This window comes from Dipodomys spectabilis, unplaced genomic scaffold, assembly GCF_019054845.1.
Source record: "Dipodomys spectabilis isolate Male_0828 unplaced genomic scaffold, ASM1905484v1 ptg000046l, whole genome shotgun sequence".
NCBI lineage: Eukaryota > Metazoa > Chordata > Mammalia > Rodentia > Heteromyidae > Dipodomys > Dipodomys spectabilis.
In genome coordinates this window covers 7,423,893-7,445,388 of record NW_024870723.1, presented here as the reverse complement: position 1 = coordinate 7,445,388, position 21,496 = coordinate 7,423,893, and the positions used below count along the sequence as shown (strand labels likewise).

At 48.9% G+C, this 21,496-nt stretch overlaps 1 protein-coding gene across 1 annotated transcript; it reads right to left on the bottom strand.

Moving 5' to 3' along the window:
• Positions 1-444: 444 nt before the first annotated feature.
• On the bottom strand, positions 445-20,951 carry Ptgs1 (prostaglandin-endoperoxide synthase 1). Its single transcript, XM_042678745.1, is given in 12 exon segments — positions 445-1,504; positions 2,930-3,077; positions 6,413-6,699; positions 8,519-8,765; positions 10,522-10,605; positions 10,716-10,897; positions 13,946-14,089; positions 14,296-14,436; positions 14,814-14,930; positions 20,770-20,816; positions 20,818-20,860; positions 20,945-20,951. Coding segments are annotated over 12 exon segments (1,803 nt in total). The 3' UTR covers positions 445-1,148.
• Positions 20,952-21,496: the final 545 nt, after the last annotated feature.

The window sequence follows — 21,496 nt, the reverse complement described above, 5'->3', positions numbered from 1 at the left end:
TTGGCCATGGGGCTTGAACTCTGGGCCTGGGCTCTGTCCCTGAGCCCTTCATCTCAAAGCAAACGCTCTACCACTTGAGCCACAGCACCACTTGTGGATTTCTGGTGGTTAATTGGAGATAAAATCTCACAGACTTTCCTGTCCGGGCTGGCTTTGACCTGCGATCCTCAGATCTCAGCCTCCTGAGTAGCTAGGATTACAGGTGTGAGCCACCAGTGCCCGGCAGTTGAGTATTTTAGAAAAGTATATTGGATAAAGCTGGCCTATGGGGACAATGAAGCACACCAGATGAAGGACATACACAAGATTGGGTCTCAGGAATCTCCACAAAGTAAGTAAATAAAGAACTCATGCTGAGTCTCCAGTATTGTGGACAGGAAAAAGGAATATGGTTGCTATGGCTCCATATGAGGGTGAGACCAAAAGACATAGGTAGCCGACAACTTCAGAAAGAGAACTTTATTAGCTTCATGAGAAACAGCTGCCACATGTAAAGACTTGGCTAAGGCCAGAGTCCTGGTAGCATCCAGCCAATGGCATAGAAAAACCACCTATTTTCTCTACATCCTTAGACCAGGGTCTAAGTCGGGGAAGAAGAATATTTCTTCTTTGCCCCCTCCATTTGGGCATAAATTCGGGCAATGAAGTCTTGTTGGCCACTGGGTTCTCCTACTCTGTGTGTTTCTCACTGAACAGGAAAATAAATCAATATTTTAAGTGAGAACTGACCCAGCCAATTGGCTTCAGTTCTGGATCATCAGTCAGGAACATGACATTCTGGATCCTTAATGAGCCAACAATTCTGGAGGGCCACTCAGATTCTAGACTGCAAAATCAGAACCCTTTAGCTTTCTAGAAGGGTTCGTTGGGAGCTCTACATTCTAGAATGCCTATATTTCAAACCAATCAGGAACCTGATGTTCCAGATTGTCAAGGAACAGGAAGGAGCCCAGAGTTCTGGAGGCCCAAATGAGACCAACTCCTAACACTGGGTAGGGTGATCAGTGAATTTAGCAAGAACATCCCCAAACTCTAAGTGTCAACCCAACTCCTCACAATGCCAGCACTTAAGATCATTGGCACTGGCCTCCGCATTCTGGAATGGCATTCACAAAGCCCCGCCCTCTAAAAGGCTATGTTCCTGCCCCTCAGAGCTCTGTAGATGGTCGCTTTACAGCAGGCTTATCATCCTGACTGGAGTATGGCACATGGAAGGAAACATAGGGACAGGTCTTAGTGTTGAGGCAGACCAGCTTCTTCAGGGTGGCAGTGTTGACGAGGTTGAAGCCCACCTCACCACCAAATGTGCTTGGCTTCCAGTACTCTGGAGAACAGATGGGGTTCCCTAAAAGACCCTTGAGGGAAAAAGGAGCTCCGATCTCTATCATACTCTCCCCAAAGATGGAGTTGGGCTGACACTTTTCAAGAAGCAGCCCGGGGTAGAATTCCAAGGCATCAATGTCTCCATATAACTCTTCCAACTCAGCTGCCATCTCCTCCTCTCCTGCAAGTGGAAGAAAGCTACGGTCAGAGGCTTGGTATCCTTAGGATCTGAGTGGGAATCTAGGCACACTTTTGTCTGGGAATAAAAGGAATTCCAGAAGAATAATCTGAGCAACTGGACAAATGCCCTAAAACCTAGCCTTGCTGGTGTTGGCAAAAAGGGTCAGGCAAGCACAGATCAACCCTCATCCTAGACTGGCTGTTAAGGAAAGAATCCACTACAAAGAAAGAGCCCAGAGGTCTAGATCTACCAGTCAATAGCTTGTGACCTCAAGAAACTCATCCATCCCACTTCTCTGAGAATAATTCATCCGGTCATTCTAACAGGAAGGAGGCTCCACTTCCTAGCTTGCTTCATTCACAGGCAGATTTCAAGGCTTTATCTTGATCTAAGCCCCATTTTCATGCTAGAGCCTAAAGATAAAATAGAATTTGCCCCCAGATGGCAGTGACAGCGGTCTTTCTCCCCTCTACACCATTTGTTATAGGAGATGAAAAAAATGACAAATATTACTGCCCCTAGATCTAGGAAACCGACTGATCTCAGGTTCCCCTCCATCCTGTGAGACCCACATGGGCGTGATCAAAGAGAGATCGACATAGAGCTTCCCTTTATGCCTCCCTAAGCCCATGTTCCACCGGGCAACCATGCAGGCCACGCCCTGCTTCCGTGGCCTCATTACCTGTAACTAACAGGGTTACACTTTGGCTGATCAAAATCTGGGGACCACAGAAGTGGTGTTTGTGTGTGTGTGTGTGTGTGTGCGCGCGCGCGCACATGCACACACACACACACACACACGCAGACACTTGAAGCCTACAAAGACCTACTAAATCACAAGATTTCAAGGGGTATTTAGTTTCTGGTTTGGTTTGAGGGTTGGTTTGGTGGAGGAGATTGAATTCAAGGTCTTGCATGTGCTAAACCTACACTCTACCACAGATCTATAGCCCTGCTAGATCTGATCATTTAATCAGCTTCTGACACAATTCATACACAATAGGCCCATCAATAAATATCTAGGGACCACTAGGTAAAATAGAATCTGAAACCTTTGGCATGGAATCCAAGATTCTACACTTTGCTCTCAAGCTCTCGCCACCTAGGCCCCTTACTACAGCCACCTCTACAAGAGTTCTCTCAAATGGTCACAGACTTTTTGATCTCTGAGACTCTGTACTGCCCCTTGCCCTACTCAAAACTGTTCTTCCTTCTATTCTCCAAACTGGGAAATTCCTACTTATCGTTCAAACACAGCCAAAAAGTTACCTTCTCTCCCCAAATTGGGGTTATGTACCACCTTTATCATTCCCTTGGTCACAGTGATGGCTACTGGTATTGTCCTGGTCTATTTCCTTATTATCTCCCTCACTTTCCTGTGAGTCCCTCCAGGGCTGGAACTATGTTCAAGAAGCAGTTGCTCACCTGTGAGTTCCTGGAAAGACGTGTAGGGCTTCATGCCAAACCTCTTGCGGTACTCATTGAAGGGCTGCATGCGCATCTCTCGCCCTTCTTTGATGACATCGATGGCCACATGCAGAACGTGGTGGTCTATGTTTCTGCCTCCACCAATCTGGCAAGAGATGAGCACAGCTATGAAACTGAGGGCCAGGTCAAACTGTTCTGGAGCCCCAGGTCCTTCAAGAAATACTTCAAGGGGCTGGGAAGGTGGCTCAGTGGTAGAGTGCTTGCTTTGCATGCATGAGGCCCTGGGTTCGATTCCTCAGCACCACATAAGCAGAAAAAGCCAGATGTGGTGCTATGGCTCAAGTGGTAGAGCACTAGCCTTGAGCTGAAGAGCTGAGGGACAGCATCCAGGCCCAGAGTTCAGGCCCCAAGACCAACAAAAAAAAATGAATAAAATAAATAAAATAAAATAAATACTTCAAGTCCAGGACAGAGAACCTAGCAGCCATGATGGGGGGAGGGGAAAGGCTGGCCCTCAGTCTGTTGCATCATAACCTGTCCCAGGGCCACTGCAGAGTCTCAGCTTACTCAAAGCAGAAGTGTGGATGGGCCAGGAGGACTGCTCTAGTTGCTCAAAGCCTGTTCCCTAGTCCTTTGCATCACACCAAAGGCTACTACTATTCCTAGTGAAGGCAGAGAAAATATGATCAAAGCCCAGATGTTCTGATGAGATGAAGAAGGGTGCTGGAAAATGATTCTGATTAGGAGTAGTTGAGAGGCACTGCTCTAGAGAAAGTTCTATTTCTTGTGATGAAAGGCTGCCCATGCTTCAGAAGCAGAGAGAGTTCTGTTTCAATAGGACATGTATAACTGGGTGGTGGGAGCAGGAAATAACAAACATACTGGAAAGAAACATGACCTGCAACAAAACAAACTTTGAACAAAGCAAGCAGAAGCTGGTGCCAATCCCAGTTCAGCCCATTAACACGGCTGTGGAGCTGTGTGTATTGAATTGTGTCCTCCAAAAAGTTACACTGAAGTCCCAACCTATAGTAATTTAGAAATGCTATAGTTCCCTTTTTGAGGGAAGGGGAGAATTCCCTTTCTGCAGTTTCAATTACTCACACAGAAACTACGGTACAAGATTTAATGGAAAATTCCCAAAATAAACAACTCATACGGTTTTAATGATGTGCTTTTTTAGTAGCATGGTGAAATCTAGTGCAGTCACATTCGATGCTGCCCAGAATGTAAACCATCCTTTTGTCCAAAAGATCCACAATGGCTGAGCTACCTGCCTGTCAGTCATGTGGCTAGCTGTCTTGGTTAACAGATCAACCATCGTGATGTGATAGTTCTTATATCTTAGTAATCCTATGTAATAAGCTAACCCTACCTCCCATATGCCCCATTCTTCTCATTCTATCCCATCATGCATGTATTGATCATCTCACATCTTCCCAAGAAGAATATGTATAGTACAATGAGATATTTTGAGCCGGGCACCGGTGGCTCATACCTGTAATCTTACCTACTCAGGAGGCTGAGATCTGATGATTGAGGTTTTTCAAAGCCCAGCCTGGGTAGGAAAGTCTGTGAAACACTTGTCTCCAATTAACTACCAAAAATCTGGAAGTGGCTCAAGTGGCAGAGTACTTAGCCTTGAGCAAAAGAGCTCAGTGTTCAAGCCCCAGAATGGGCACAATAAAAAAAAAAAAAATGTAGTCTATAGGGTTCAATACTGTCGGCAATTTCCACCATCCACTGGGTATCTTAGAATGAGTCCACCATGAATAAGGGGTTAACTACTACAACCTTCACCAATGGACTCAAGTACAGATTAGGTCATCCTTGAGGAAGGTGTGTCCTAACCTTTACCCTTCTAAGAGGACACAGAGAACCCAGGATGAAGGGCAACAGAGGTCAGAGTGATAAATCCACAAGCAAAGGAACATCCAGGACTGTCCACCAACAGCAAACACTAAAGGAAAGATATGGAACAGATTTTCCTAAGTGCTTTCAGAGAGAACACAACCCTGCTGACATCTTGCTTTCAGATTTCCTGTGTCCAGAACAATGAAAGGATAAATAATTTCTGTGGTTCTCAGCCATCGCATGTGTGGTACTTCATTAGGGCAACCCATAGCAAACAAACGCAAGGACCTTGGGCAGTTACCTGAGCTAAATATGAGTTCTGTCCTATGTATAGAAGTCAAGAACATCCACCTCATATGTTGGAATAAAATAAAAGATAAGGGAAGCAAAGCAGCTGTCTCAAAATTGGTCCCAAGGTGCATGATGATCACCAGGGAAAGCCCATGCTGTCACTTCTTATATTCTGGTTAACTTCTTTTTCCTTGTCTTCACTTTCTAATGAGCAATGCAGTGTTCTACAGAGATGATCCAACGTATAAGGAGGATGTTTATGGGCTCAATGCAAAACTTCATTGTGTTTAAGGGATTTTTATTATCTATGGATTTTGTGCACCTTGGGGAGGGCTGGATCCAGTATCATAAAAATATTGCGATAGCATCGTATCATAGTGAATGGTCATGAAGCAATTCACAAAGGTCTAGATTAAGAATGCAAATATTTTAAGGTCTTTGATATTTGCTGACAATGTTTATAGACAGTTTGCAAAGTTATATGTCATCTGGGGATATGGTAAAAACATCTAACTCATTAGACTGTCCTAAGCATTAGCTAATTTTGTTTCGATTTTTATTATGAAAACATATTCAAACCTGCTGAAATGGTCACCAATGACCATTTTATTCAGGCATCCTCTCTCTAATTATATATCAAAGTGTCATTTTTAGGCTAGTCACTGATGGCTCACGCCTGTAATCCTGGCTACTCAGGGGGCTGAGATCTAAGGATCATGGTTTGAAGCCCAGCCTGGGAAGTGAAGGGTTAACTCCATTTTTGAGGCAGTGACCATTTGTTGCTTGTTTAAACTGAAAGGTTAAGCCTAAGATAAGCAAATCCTGTGAGCAAACCTAGACCACCAATTATCTCAGCTAGCAAAGCAACACGTGGTGGTAATCAAACACCTGGTTGTTTGCCTTTATAAGCCCTGTAAATGTTTAGCTCGGGCCTCTCCTAGGAGGCTGTATGGAAGTATAGGATGAGGCCCGAGCTGCAGCCCGACTAAATAAAACCTTGCTTTTGCATTTCAGAACGTCTGACTCTCGGTGGTCTTCTTGGTGGGGGTCCTGCGACTTGGGCACTACAGGAAGCAAAGTCTATGAGACTCTCATTTCCAATTAACTACCAAAATTCTGGAAGTGGAGCTGTGGCTCAAGTGGTAGAAAGCTAGCCTTGAGTAGAAGAGCTCAGGGGCAGCACACAGGCCCTGAGTTCAAGCCCCATGACAGACAAAAACAGCTCCCCTATAGAGACACTATACCTATTTTACAGACAAGGAAACTGGGATTTTAACCAGGCTCTATTGGAGCCCAAGGCCTGACTACCCTCACCCTCACCCGACTGAGACTTACCCGGCCAGCACTCTGGCGAGAAAAGGCATCCACCAGGGCCTCGACCCCATAATCCACCAGCATGGAGGTGTTGAACAAGAACTGCTCATAGCTATACTCCTGCTGGCCCACCTTGAAGGAGTCAGGCATGAGCGGGTGCCAGTGGTACAGATGGTTAAATTCCATGGCGATTCGGTTGCGATACTGGAACTGGGCTCTGAAGAGCAGTTCCGGGTCAAACTTGAGCTGCAGGAAGTAGCCACTCAACTGCTGCACATACTCCTCAATGACGATCTTGATGGTCTCACCTGCCCAGGGGGAAGGGGGGTCAGTTTAGAAATGAGATCAGCAGAACACAGTGATATAGACACAAGGCTTGGAGAAAGCAGGCCAGCTCATGAAAAGTCTCCTTTTCGTTGGTATGGTTATCAATATGTGGCCACTTGCCTGCCCTTCCTCTCATAACGGGATGGGAAAACAGAACTTTCTCAGATTTCATTCCACCTCTAGACAAGATCACCACAACTCCCACAATGCAGTGGGAGGTTGTAGACCCAGCTAAGCATAATATGCAAATGAGACAGCCAAGGGTGTGCGGAAGCCCTGGGTTCAATCCCTAATATCACAAAGAATGCATCTAACTCGAAGAGACCACTGAGCCCATTAAGAGGCTACAGAAACCCCAAAAGCTAGAAAAGTTGGGGGCTGGCTTATGGCTCAGTGAAGCAAGGGAGCTTCAAAGAGACCACTCTGTCAACTGCTATAGGCAAGAGCTAAGGCAGAAGGTAGATTTAGCCCTACACACAGCTAAAATCCTTTATATCTCATCTGTTCTGATATCGGAATTCTTATACACAGTCTCCCTCTGCCAGCTCAGAAACCAGCAAACTGAATATTCCATCCTGAGATTAAAAAGGCCACCTAGAGATTAAAAGGGAATTAATGTTTGGGCCAGTTAGTCATGAGATAAATTGACTTTTAGTAGACTGACACAGAGCCACAGAATTTGGAATCAGACATCTGAATCTTGGTTTTGCCATTTGTAGCTCTATGAGCTTAAGCCAAGTTCCTTCATCTCTCCAAAGCTCACTTTTCTGATCTGCACAAGGAATCTTCTGTGTGTGTGTGTATACGTATACACACACACACACACACACACACACACACACACACACACACACACGTGTGCAACAGTATTCACTGGGTCATGTGAAGAAGACACAAAGGCATACATTCTGTTGGACTCATTCTATAACCTAGTCTGACATCAGACTCGCCGTTGATCTGCCCTGGCCTCTCAGGTGCGGGGATGACAGGCAGGTGCCACTAAACTTTCACAAGGGTATTCATATCCAATTCAGAAAGCTACGGGAAGTTAAAGGAGGTAAACGCTGTGCAGTGCCCGAGGGCTCCTGCCTTTCATCACAGTTTCATGTACAGTCAATGTGCTGGGTAACCTCCAGCCATAGACTTGCCCTTTCTGAACCAAAACCAGTTCTTCTTTCCTCTTTGAGCTATTCTTATTCCAGGTTCCTCCAGGCTGTAGTAATTCAGCACATAATTGAGACCAGCCATGCCCAGTGGTGCCCAGAAGTGGGGGGGGGGGGAGAGGGAGGACAGAGAAAAGGGGTGACTCAGACCGAAATTGGTCTGGACAGGGATGGCAGAGGCCAAGCTCGTAGGCAGGAAACCATTTGACATTTGGAGTTGTAGACATAAAAATATCCTGTCCCTGAGTCACCTAGCAGCTACCAAAAGCCAGAAAAGCAGATGCTAGGCAGCGCTTCCTCCAGACTGGACAAGCTGAAGTTTGAACCCTGTATGTGCCCGGCTTGTCTCAGATGCGTATATCTGAGTACAGAAAAGGAGGGGAAACTGAGGCATGGGGCAGTGGATCACACCTGGTTACAGACGCGTGTTTCCTGACAGCATGCTGTGTGCTAGGTCCCTTTCTCCAGCACCAGCTCCACAGACCCAGCCAGCCATCACCCCAAAGGGCAGGTGGGGGGCGGGGGAGGGAGGGGTGGGGGAGGGTCATCCCGTGGATTCCCAGCGTTGGAAGCCCCCGCCCTCCTCCTCAGGCCATCCAGGGCAGCCCCGCGGCAGGGCCTCTGCGCCCAGCCTCACCTATGAGCACGAGGCGCGCGGTCTGGAAGAGCTGCTCGTCGTCCCAGGTCGGGTGCTCCGCCTTCAGCAGCTCGCACACGCGGTTGTGCTCCCGCAGCCAGATGGTGGCGTACAGCATGAGGCCCGGCAGCAGCCCGAACACCTCCTGGCCCACTGCCATCTGGCTTCGGGGCGGGACGCCCCCCGGGTAATGCATCACGACCCGCGCCTCTTCCACGGATGGCGGGTACATCTCCCCGTCCAGGACCTGTGGGATGGGGGCCGCCTGCCAACCTGGGGGTGGGGTGGGGGGGCACCCACAGCTGCCGAACCGACGCCTCCCTGCTGCGGGATTCTACCCTCCTCATCCACCCACCCAGACCTCTCTGTCTCTACTACTTCTGTGTCCTGGTCCAACGCACCCTCCTCTTCGGCTCTCTTGTGCCCAGACAAACCATTCTCCACACCATAGCTCGTGTGATCCTTCTTTGGAACGAAGCTACATTGACCTATAACCTCATGCATCCCCTTGAAATTCTCCCAGTCCCTGACACACCTCCTCCAGATGCATCCCGCCTCATCCACAGTCATTTTTACCCTCCATGCCAGCTCAGTTCCCATCCCTCCCAGTCTTCATGCTCCCTCCAACTTAGCCAGGCTGTTGTGTGTATGTGCCTCTGGGCCTTTGCACATGCTGAGCCCACTGCCTGGAAAGCCCTTCTCTGCCCTTACTGACCTCTCTACTCCTCTCCTCTCATGAGATTCCAGGTAGGCCCAGCCTCCAGCTACTCAGCAGGCCCCCACATCTTCTCACTAATTCTATAGCAACTTCTTCATTCATTCATTTATTCATTAACTACTTATTCACTAAAGAACTACTGTATGCCAAGCACTGACCTTAGCCCTAAAGATGTACCACTGATTTTTTTCTTTCATTTGCTAAGATTTGCACAATCCATTCTGATAAGCCACTAGTCACCTATATCTATTGAACACTAGAAATTTGGCTAGTGTGAAAATTTTAATTTACTTTATTTCGATTTTACTTGATTACTATTAGTATTTTAAAACTGATATTGCAGTTGGATTCCAGAGGCTCAGAGCCTGTCATCTTAGCTGCTCAGAAGGCTGAGCTCTGAGGATGGAAGCTAGCCTAGTCAGGAAAGTCCATGAGATTCTTATCTCCAATTAAACACCAAAATGCTAGAAGAGAAGGTGTGACTCAAATAGTAGAGCACTAGCCTTGAGAAAAATAAAAAGCTAAGGGACAGTGCCCAGGCCCCAAGACCAGCACTGGGAAAAGAAAAAAAAACTGATACTCCAGCAAACTTGGGAATGTGCATCTACTTATTCAACTGTAAAGGTTACAAAGCTCTAAGTGCCAATCAAGAGATCAGGTATCTCTATTGGAAACTTAGCATCCAAATTGTACCATTCTGCAAGGATAAATGCACACAAAGTTTCAAAGATTTAGTATAGAAAAAAATGTGAAACATTTTATTTTTGTCGTAAGTACATGTTGAAATGGAGATACTATTGTAGCAAGTAAAACACATTTATGAAAACCCATGGGGCCTGTTTCTTTTTATCTTTTTTTTAATGTGACCTCTAGAAAATTTGAATTGTGTGTGTATGTGTGTCACCTAAGTTAATGCTGGTATAGACAAAAAGTCCTGGAACCATATCCTAGATATATTCTATGGCTGTGGTTCTTTGGGGGGCAGGGCTCATAACTAGGATGGTCCCCGCTCAATCATTCAGGTAAGGCACAACATGGTACCCAGTCAACATGGTGAAAAACAACATGAATGACAGCAGCTCCCTAGTGAAGCTCCAAGTCCACCTCCCAGGAGGTGATCATATTTGCTCCCCAGTGTTTACTGTCTCTCCTCTTGGCACAGATCTTCAACTTCTACGACTGACTTTCTCCAGGACACGACCCAGCCCCAAACCACCTAGGCAGCCTTTGGCAAGGAGACCAAGGGAGATCCTTCCCACCATCCCATCCCCAGACCCAGCACTACCTGGTACTTGAGTTTCCCATCCTTAAAGAGCCTCAGTTGGTACTGTCGTTCCAGATTGTCTCCGTAAATATGGCCAAGATCTACCTGAGGAGAGAGACAGGACCAATACGTCTCCTGGGCTCTAAGCTTCTGACAATGATCTATATGTGCTATGTCAGGTCTAGAGCAGTTCTACATTCTTCCTAAGTGCTCACCCCATGGCCCAAGGCCTTGGTGAAGCCAGGACCCATCTTGCCAGATGTTTTGAAGAACTGATGCGTGAAGTGTTGTGCGAAGAAGGCAAACATGAGGTTGGTGCCTTGGGGATCGGGGATGAACTTTCTCCTGAGCAGAAACTGACGGCCAAGGAGCTGGGCATCTGGTAGCTGCTTCTTTCCTGGTTGAGGAGGTAAAGAGTGGTTGCTACCTGGCTCTCATCTGACTATCCCTGTCTGGGAGATGTCAGGGCTCACTGAGAAAATCCAAGCAAGAAGCCCAGAACATCCTCCTCAGACACACCTTACCCCACACAGTAGCCCCTTCAGTCACACTGGGAAAAGACCTAGCCACATTTATAGGTGAAATGACATGCTATTTGAAATTTACCTTAAAATACTCCACTAAAAACTGAGAGGGAATCACTATTTTGAGTCTTTAACTCACATTTCCTGAGTTAAACATAGGAAGCAGGAAATGTTTCTCTTTCTCCCTCATTCCCTCTCTATCTCTTGTTTCTCCCTACTTTCATCCTGTTATACTAAAATAAATCCTAGCTAAAACTTTCAAAAAAAGAAGAGATGAGAGAGGAAGAGACGACATAAGACTGGTAAATCGTGGGTTAGGGTTAAAACTGAGACATGAGTATATGTTCATTGTATTTTCAACTTATAGGTACATTTGCACTTTTCCATCATGAAAAAAAATTAATCAAAAAGAAATAAGAGACTCTCTTGCCCTGGAACAAAATATGCTGTATTTACCACTGGCAATTACTTGCCAACTATGTGAACAAAGTTAAGTCATCTCTTGGAGCCTCAGTTTCTTCATCCGTAAAATAGGGCAATAATACTTATTTTTATATAGTGGATTTATACCTGAAGATTGCATGAGAAGATGTAAACATAACAAGAGATCTTGCAAAATTAAATCCTTTCAACCAAGAATCAACAAACCTGCGTTATAAAAAGCTCAGATAGTAAATACTTTAGCCATGGCAAACCATGTGGTCTCTGTCATGTCTATTCAACTTTGCCTGTTTTTTGTTTTGTTTTGTTTTGTTGGTTCTGAGGCTTGAACTCAGAGCCTGGGTTCTGTGCTGACCCTAAGCTTTTTTTGCTCAAGATAAGTACTCTATCACTTGAAGTACAGCTCCACTTCTAGCATGGTGTGTGTGTGTGTGTGTGTGTGTGTGTGTGTGTGCGAGCGCGCGCGCATGTGTGTGTGTGTGTGTGTATTAAATTGGGGATAAGAGTCTCACAGATTTTTCTGCCTGAGCTAGCTTCCAACTGTAATCCTCAAATCCTGAGTAGCTAGGATTACAAGCATGAGCAACTGGCACCTGAATCAGTTTTGTTTTTATTGCAGGAAAGCATCAAAGACAACACATTTTTTAAAATGTAACTGAGTCCCAGTAAAACTTTTATTTATAAAAACAGGAGATGGGCTAGATTTGGCCTGTGGTCAAATGTAGATGGCCAACATATTTGTAAATTATGCCAGTTTTCTCTATGTCTGGGATAAAGATAAGTCATCAGGAAGCAGATGCCTGTCATTATAAGTATTGGGAGGCCTTCATCAGTTATGTCAGATGAGCTGGCACCCAACACTAGGATTTTCTATGTTCTGCTACATGAATCCCTTTACCAGAGTTCAGATAAGGTCCACAACCAATGGAAAGTCTTTGGATTGAAATGAACAGCTGGATCCCTTTGGCAAGGAGAGATATCAAGTGCCCTTAAGGAAGCTCACCAAAGAAAAAGGTTAGAGGAAATGATCTGTACCCCTACAATCTGGCATCACTGCTCGCTTACATTGGACAAGGACTGATTTCAGCAATGTTGGCTTAACCCAGCTATTCTGCTAAACTAGCCACAATAGTAGCTAACCATGTGATTGAGAACCACCAGACCAGGTCCCTGGAGACCCTGTGCAGACATCAATATCCACGCAAGGTTCAAAATCTGCCAAAGCAGGACCAAGGGGCTACCCAGGAACAATGTTCAACAGCGACACCTTGTGGCAGGAAGTGAGGCCACAGCATGCTGGACTGATGAGTCTGTCTTCTCTGCTCTGGCTGAATAGATGATCTTTTACTGAGTAACCTCTAGATTTCTGCACAACTAAGGTTGAACTGAGAAGAAGGCCATAGGAGGAAGACCCCCTACCTAGAAGCCAAATGTTCTTGGGTAACTGAAGAAAAATGACCTTCTTTGTACTTTACCCAGAGAAACATGGAAAATGACATGCATTTAGTAAAGAACCAGTGGTTCACGCCTGTAATCCTAGCTACTCAAGAGTCTGAGGTCAGAGGATAGCAGTTCAAAGCCAGTCTGGGCAGGAAAGTCCATGACGCTTTTTTTTTTCCATTTTTAATATTTCTTTTTTTTTCTTGCTGAATTTATTTTTTTTATTTTTTATTTTTTTATTGTGAGAATACCATACAGAGGAGTTACAATTACATGTGCAAGATACCATGACACTTTTATTTCCAATTAAGCACTGCAAAAAAGCTGGAAGTGAAGCTGTGGCTCTGGTGGTAGAGGGCTAGCCATGAGCACAAAAGCTCAAGGATAGCACCTAGGTCCTGAGTTCAAGCCCCAGGATTGGGACACAAACAAAAGAACCAAACACAGTGTTAGCACCAATATATGGCATACTGTTCATTCCTCTATTCCTTCCTTCCTTCCTTCCTCCCTTCCTTCTTTCCTTCTTGTCTTCCTACCTTCCAGATCTCCTCCATTTCAACTTAGAAATCACTTCTACACCCAGAAGAATGGCCCTCATCAGTAGACAAAGGTCAAGCCAAGAAGTAGCCTAGGAAATTGGAAACACATTTCTGCCTCTGTCTCTTTATTTCTTTGTTCCTTTCTTCCTTTTTGTTTGGTTTTGTTTTGGGGGGAAGAATCTTGCTCTATAACCCAAGCTAGCCTTGAACCCAAAATCTTCCTGCCTCAGACTCCTAAGTTGTGGAATTCCAGGTATTGACCATCCCTCCTGTCTCTTTGACTTTCTTGGTGACCTAAGACCTGTGGCTACCCTTTCCTGTTCTCATCTGTTTTAGACATGTCAGCCATATGAGCCATGATCCTCAGTGCTCAGCCTCCCGAGTAGCTATGATTACAGGTGTGAGCCACCAGCACCCGGCTCTGTCTGCTTTTGTTGGTCCTGAAGAGAACACTTGAGCATCTCCTATGGTTCCCAGGCCAGCTCATGCCATGCCCATTACCTTTGGTCCCCATGGGTGTGGGACACTCTTTGGGCACAGAAGGCAGAACTCGAGTGTAGTAGCTCACATTGGAGAAGGACTCCCAGCTGATGTAGTCATGTGCTAAGTTATAGGTGGGAGGGCTGGGGATAAGGTTGGATCGCACTGTAGAGAGAGAAAATAATGGTGACAAAATTGCTTCCATTTCTTCCAGTTATACCCCTCTTTTCCCTGACTCCTCTTGGGTTAAGGTTTGTTTTATCTGGCACTGAAGAGTCTCCCCACCCACTTCACATACCAAGAATCACCAGGACTGGTAGCATGTCTCACTGGCCAGATTGGGGAAGGGCCGGGTCCTCCTCCACACCCACCTGTGAGGACTAGGCGCATAAGAAAGTCTCGGATAAATGTGGCGTTGACAAACTCCCAGAACCATTGTCCATGTGTGAGTAGGAAGTGGACGAAAGTGGGACTGGGCCGCAAGGAAGACCGGATCCAGGTCCAGAGTTCAGCTGCAGAAGCAGTGGGAGCTGCTCAGTAGGCCCTCATGGGAGGACCGGAAGTAGCCAGGGTAGGAAGATGGGGACTGAGGGGTAAGGGCCGGGAGGGGACAAGGTAGCATTTGTGGGGCAAGGATCTGGATAGAGCGTTGGAAGTGTGACACATGACAGAGCCAGGTGTGATGATGGACGACCGGGAAACATGGTACTGCATGGCCACAGAGCCCACAGGCCAGGACTGTTGGTGAACGGACGCAAGAGTTCATGTGGGAGCCAGGTCAGGGAGAGACCAGAGCCAGGCCAGGAAAGAGAAGGGACATGGGGTCAGAGGTAAGGATAGGAAGTGGGGTCTGAGCCCAGGGGCTGGAGAGGCTGGAGATCCGGCTCACGGATGGTGCAGTTGGGGCCCAAATAGCCCGTGCGGGTGCAGTCACACTGGTAACCGTCAAGGCCGAAGCGAACACAGACACCCTGGTTCTGGCACGGGTAGTAACAACAGGGGTTCACTGCAGGTGAGAAACAGGCATGAGACATCTTCCCTGCATGGCGCCCTGATCCCAGGCAGTCTGTAATGGGGGTGGGAGGGGGGAGGAGCCAGGGGCAAGGGCTCAAGTCACAGCTGAGTCCTAAATCCCAAGGTGATCCCCTCTCTGGGCTGCAGAGTTCCCCGCCTCCATCCATGAGCCCCCATAGCCTTGAACTTAAATTCCCCAGCACCCAATCTCCACACCGGGCCTCCAGGGGGCCATGCTCCCTCCCTGCTGCCACCAAAGGTTGGCAGGGGAAAAGTCCAGATGCCTAGCCTTGACGTTGACGCTTGACATGGCTGGCAGATAAGACACTGCAGCCCTTCAGGCCTCTGGCTGGAGCACTCACTTCCTGCTGTAGGGCTCAGAAAAGGAACAAGGATCAGGGGAGGGCTTCTCCCAGATCAGCTCCAAGTTTCTGAGCACCTGGACAGTAGGAAAATGAGGCTGGTCACCATCCATTTCTACAGGAGGAAGTAAAGAGCAGGTCATCCTGATGCCTACTTTGGAGATGGAGAACCAGAGGCCAGAAAAAGGAGAAAGTCAAGTAATGGTCCTATCTGACCAATTGCCTGTCTCTTCACTTCCGCCTGTACCCTACAGCTAGCTTAATAATCACGTATCGGGAAAGGAGTTTCCAGAACTCAGGAGACAGAGTTCTGGGTACAGGAAGAAAAGAGGGGGAACGCCAATGTCTCAACTGCCTTGACCTCCACTCATGAGACACACAGACTTGGCCCAAATCAGAGTGGGGTTTAAGATCCTGAGGGAAAGTCATGAACCAAGGGAACAAGAGTAGCATGGCTAGAAGAAAATCTCCTCTTAGGAAAGGGTAGATGAGCCTCATAGCTTTTCTCCTCCCTCCTGGAAGACTACTTGCACAGGGAAGTCCTTCCTGATTCCTCTGACTGCCATCCACTGGCTGCCTTTGCCCAGAAACGCTTCCACAGGCAGTCAGAGTCCCTGGGCTCATCGTCAGGCCCTATGGAGCCTCTCCCCTCTCCCCCAAACCTGCTCAGCAACAGGAAACCAAAGTTCAGCGAGAGGTGATTCAATCAAGGACACAGAGCAGTCAGGTAGACACACAGGATGCTTGGCTCCTAGGAAGAAGTCTCTTCCCCAGCTGTCTATAGAAATGTGTCCAAATCCCTTCTGAAACCATACTTCTTTTTCTGGGCTCTGAGCCAATGTTTTGGAGGAACTCTTCTGTGCAGCTTGAGGGCTCGAGGGGTCAAGAGGGTAGTGAAAGGCATGAGCAGCCAGGGGTGAAATGTTCATTCATCTCGGGGGTGCTGACATCAGACAGCATGACTCTGGGTGAGTCCTCACCCCGACGCCAGTCTCCAAGTTCTCACTTCCTAGCAGGGGGCTTAGCCTGGGCAGCTGAGTCCTCCTGCCCCACCCCCGGGAGGTCCACAGTGCCCTCCGTCTAGGGCCACAAAAATCGCAAGTATTATGCAAATAGTTCTGCTTATGCCTTGGCAACTGTGCGGTTCGTGCCGGGGTGGGTGTGAGAGGGAAAGGAAAGCCAAGGGGAAGAAGGCTGGACTGAAAAAAAAAAAAAGGCCTTATCAGGCTGCCACAGGCACATCTGGTAGGCAAAACCCCAGCTTTCCCTTCTTGGCACAGAAAGGCCAAGGAGACTCAGGACCAGCCCTCTGGGCTGGCTCAGAGACCCTCTACCTCTCACCCCTGCTGGACCAATCCTCATTCATCTGAATTCACCTGCCAGCTCCCACCTCTGACACCAATGATCTAGTTCTTCCACAAGGCAGGCATGAGCTGGAGGGTGGAGGGAGGACAAAGGGGCTGAGGGGAGCTCCTCTTAGCCCCAGTTCCACATTCCCACAGCACAGGAGACGTGAGAGGCCCCTAAAGCTCAGACTGGCTGTGGAAACCCTCTACCTCAAAGGCCAAAGCTTGGCTCCATCCCTCCTTCCAACCCACCAACCCTCCCAACTCTCCTCCCCCTCTCCTGCTCTCCCCCTGCTTCTCACTCTCCCCCTGCTTGACTCTATGAGAAAGAGAGAGAGAGAGAGAGAATTCTGCAGACACTCTCCTGCCCCCAGCAGGCACCCAGCCTGGGATCTGCCCAAGTCCTGATGGTGCCCCAGACACCCAGGGAGCCATGTGGTGGCCAGAGTTTAGCAAATGTCTATGGAATTAATTAAAATGATGTGAGGAGACTGGCCACTCCCAGCTTGGCAGGAGAGCGGCCTGCCCCCTCCCAGACTAGCTTCAAGGCCTCCCGCTGCAGTCCCCAGGTCTGCTCCAGCCAACAGAGAGCCACAAGCTGCTGCCCACACCAAGCCCCGCCCCCTCTCCTCCTCTCTCCCTCCTTCTCGCCCAAGCCCCTCTCCCTCCTCCCCTACAATCTTTCCATAAACACCAGGGGCCCTCAGGGTGCTGCTTGACAGAGGTCTGAGCTGCTTGCGGGGCTGGGGTAGCAGAGCTGTAGCAGATCAAGGCCATGACCTCACTGTCCATGGCTCCCCCACCCCCACCCCAGCACTCCCTAGAAGGGGCTAGAGGAGCTCCAGCTCCTGAGAAGGCAAGAGACTTGCCCAAGCCCCTCAGCTTAGAGGTTGCAAAGCTAAAACGTGAACCCCTTTCTTCCTCCCACCCCTACCCCCCCCCCACCCCATCTTCCTCCCCCAGGAGATGTCCAGGCCTAGATTTGGAGGAGGGGTGGGAAAGGTGAGGCACATAGATCTAAAGGCTGGAAATGTCCTTCCCAGGGTTAACTTTCACTGTTCTTTCAGAGAAGATATTGAAAATGCTGAATGAATGACAGTAGGACTGAAACTTGGACCTAGACACTGCTCTGCCTTACCACAACCCCTGACTCCTAGAAACTATGCATACAGGAAGATCCTCCTTCATTCTGACTTCAATCCTGCATGCTCTGGTGCCAACCCAGTTAATTCTATGAGGATCCTCCACCCTCTGCTGAGATCACCCATCTTTCTTGAGGAAATAATAAGCCATCAGGAAAGAGAGCTGGAAGTGCAGACACGATTTAATTCACTTTGAGTGGGTCACACTCAGCACAGCCAGAAACCAAGTTAAGTACCCAAGAAAAGAATTCCAAAGTGGCTGCTCCCACTGGCTATGTGTCCCTGAGCCAGTCTCTTCTGGCCTCAGGACCTTGTTTTGTCATCCTAGAGGATGGAGTGGGTTGGCTCAAAGGAAAAGACTGCCCCACCCCTCACAAGAAAAGTCTACAACTTGTTTGTATTAAGTGCCCCAAGGCCCCCTAAGCAGGATGATTGACACCACATTGCTGTGCCGTACACAGACATGATAGCCGAGCATAGGTCCTTGTTCCCACGCATTCCCACTATCCAGGTCTGCCTGGCTCCAGATACTTCCCAAGGATTTGGGTAAGAAAAGTCCCCCAGCCCAGGAGTTGGAGTTTGCAAGGGCTTAGCGCGGCAGGGCACAGGCCCGTTGAGGTACGCCACATCTTCAGAGTGCATAGGCAGCAGGCACAAGAGAAGAGGCTGCAACAAATCCCCTAAGAATAATATTTAGAGAAGCTCCAGCAGTCTAGCAGCCAAAGAGGAAACAGGCAAGGTGGCCAGGCTTGGGGCCCTGACCCCAACATGAAGCCTGTAGACTGCCTCGGGTCAGGTACCACCAGGCCGGCCAAGCCTCAAATTCTTCCACCTGGCCACAGGTCATGCCTTACCCCTTAAAGCCCTGTGCCAATCTAGAGGATTGAGAGGATGAACTGAGCATATGGATCCTCAATCTCTCTCCCTCCCCCTCCCTCTCCCTCTCCCTCTTTCTCTCTCTCTCTCTCTCTCTCTCTCTCTCTCTCTCTCTCTCTCTCTCTCTCTCTCTCTCTCTCTCTCTCTCTCTGTCTTCCCTTCTCCAGGTCCTGAGTTCAACCCCCAGGACTGGTAAAAACAAAATTCTGTTTAAAAACTTAGGGTAAAACACACACACACGCACACACACACACACACACACACACACACACACACAGAGTCACTAGGTCCTGCCTTTTCCTTAGCTAGCTAGAAGGCACCAAGCCAAGCCCAGAGGCTGGATGGATAAACCTGAGTGTTAAGTCTTGCCTTCCAAGCTGGATTCTATCCCCTTCCACACAAGAGAGATACAAGCAACAAAGGAAGGCAGGGGAAACACAGGAAAGCAGGGAGGACACAGAAGGCAGGTGGAAGGACCTGTGCACTCAGGAGCCCAGGGGCAGTGCGGTGGTCTTGGTGGAGTGCTGAGCAGGTCACCGAGGCAGCCACTCTGCCACCAGCCCACTGTGTGGTCCAGACAGATAGATTCACACTCTTTGGGCCTCCAAGTCCTCTCCTGTTGAATGAGTCTAACACCACTCCCTGGCAGAGCTGTTCTAAGCAGCTAAGCAGTTAAACCCTTATAAATTGTTAGGTGCAGGATGCAGAAGTCTTCTTCCTTCTCTTCTCACAAAGCAGACTTTTGCTGAACTCAAATTCTTTCCTAGGACCCCTCAGTCCTCCCCTGGGATCTCTCTCTCTCTCTCTCTCTCTCTCTCTCTCTCTCTCTCTCTCTCTCTCTCTCACACACACACACACACACACACACACACAAATGCACACAGTCACACACATACCATATAGTCCTGCATACACATACACCCTTCCTTCTCTGCAAAACCTTTTCTATAAGTCACAACCTGCATAGACACTATAAGATAATGTTCTTCTCTTTTCAGTCTCCAAAACATCTAGGGGGGGAAAAAAAGCACTCATCCAGTCTTTTTGGGTCCCATTCTACAGATGGGGAATTCAAAGAGGTATGGAACCGGGTGCCTATAATCCTAGCTACTGAAAATGGTAGTTCAAAAACAGCCCAGACAGATAATCCAAGAGATTCTTATCCCCAAAAAGTCTGAAGTGGAGGTGTGTCTCAAGGGTAGCATGCCAGCCTTGAGTGAAAAGCTAGAGTTCAAGGACCTGAGTTCAAGTCCCAATACCCACAAGGTATGTGGGTGGCATGGGCCACACAGCCATGGGGTGAGGGAAGCCGTGGCCACACGCATGTGTGTGCCCACGTGCAATGGGGGAGGAGGCTGGCTGGGGGAGGAGTGCATTCCTTCCTGGAACCTGGTAGACGCCGCTGGGAGATGGGAACTGCACCGGAGAGACCTGGCTTTCCCCATTCTGCTGGAGCTCCAGGGGCTCAGGCCCCGCTGCAGGCAGGGAGTGTGGGGAGCCTTCTGGGCCACCATGTAGCTAAAGTGCATGGAATCAGTCAGCCCTGGGTTCAAGTCCTAACTACGCCATGTACAGTATAAAGGTGAGGATGTCACTGTACCTGCCGGGCCTCCGTCTCCTCCACGGGGACCTCACAGGTGACCTCTGAATCTCAGGTAAAACAGCCCAGCGCCCCCCTCCCCTCCCCACTCCGAATGTATTTCTCCCTCCTATCTTCTCCCTGAGGGAGGCTGGGGAAAGGAAACTGAGCCCTGGCTCAGTGCTTATCCCTCCCAGCCCCCCAGCCCCAGCCTCTTCCTCCCAAAGAAGCCCTCCCCCTCCCCACAGGAAACAGAGGGGTTACTGGGTGAGGAAGCTGGCTGGACAGCCAGGGGCCCAGCACACCAGGAGGGTCTGCTAGTCCCTCAAAGAAAGAAACAAACTGATCACCATCACTACCACCACCACCCCTCAACAGGCCACTGTCACACCCCCAGACTCACCCTCCCTCCTCCATCTCGGGCTCTGCAGAAAGGGGAAGCGCTAGGCCGGCTGCAGGGGCGAGGAGGGAGTGGGACCAAGCCAGGGGTGCGGGACCTGAGGCGGGCATCCAGGAGGCCCCCTACCTGGTGTGGGCGACCCAGGATCCACGGGCAGGACAGGGGGTGCGGGCCAGCAGGAGCAGGAGCAGCGGGAACCGGAGAGACAGACTGCTCCCTGCAGAGGAGAGACAGAAGCTGAGCCTGGCATTCAAGGCTTCACCGGGAAGCCCCGCAGAGGCCCCCCGAGGGTCGAACTCACGGCTCATGGCTTGCGGCACGACTGCTGGACTGCTGGGTGCGTAATGTGAAGGCCTGCTGCTCTGTGTGGTGCCTCCTGCACTGTCCCAGCTCGGGCTGGGCCCCGCCCACAGGGCCCCGCCCTCCAGCTGTCACCTCCCCCCCTGCTGACTTCCTCTGCTCCCACCGCAGCCAAGACATTTTATTAATTATTGGATGATGACCACTAAGACTGGCTTTCACTCGAAATCTTTGAGGCACTCAACCTTTTGAGAATGCCAGAAATGCTGCAGCCTCCTCCTCCTCCTCCTCTTTTTGCTAGAGAGGAAACAGGCTTAGAGACCAGGTACAAAGCAGAGGGCAGCGCAGGGCTTGGGTACAGGACTGAAGCTGCCAGCAGCCAGTCTGAGCCACTGGCCCTGAGAGGGCAAGGGAGGAAAGGCCTGTGCATGGTTTCCTGCATGGCATACACACTACCACAGGGAGCCCAGACTTCACTCCCTGGATTCCAGGAGACCTGAGTTCAAATCCAGACACTACAGCCTACCCTCTGGGACACTCTGGACACGATGCT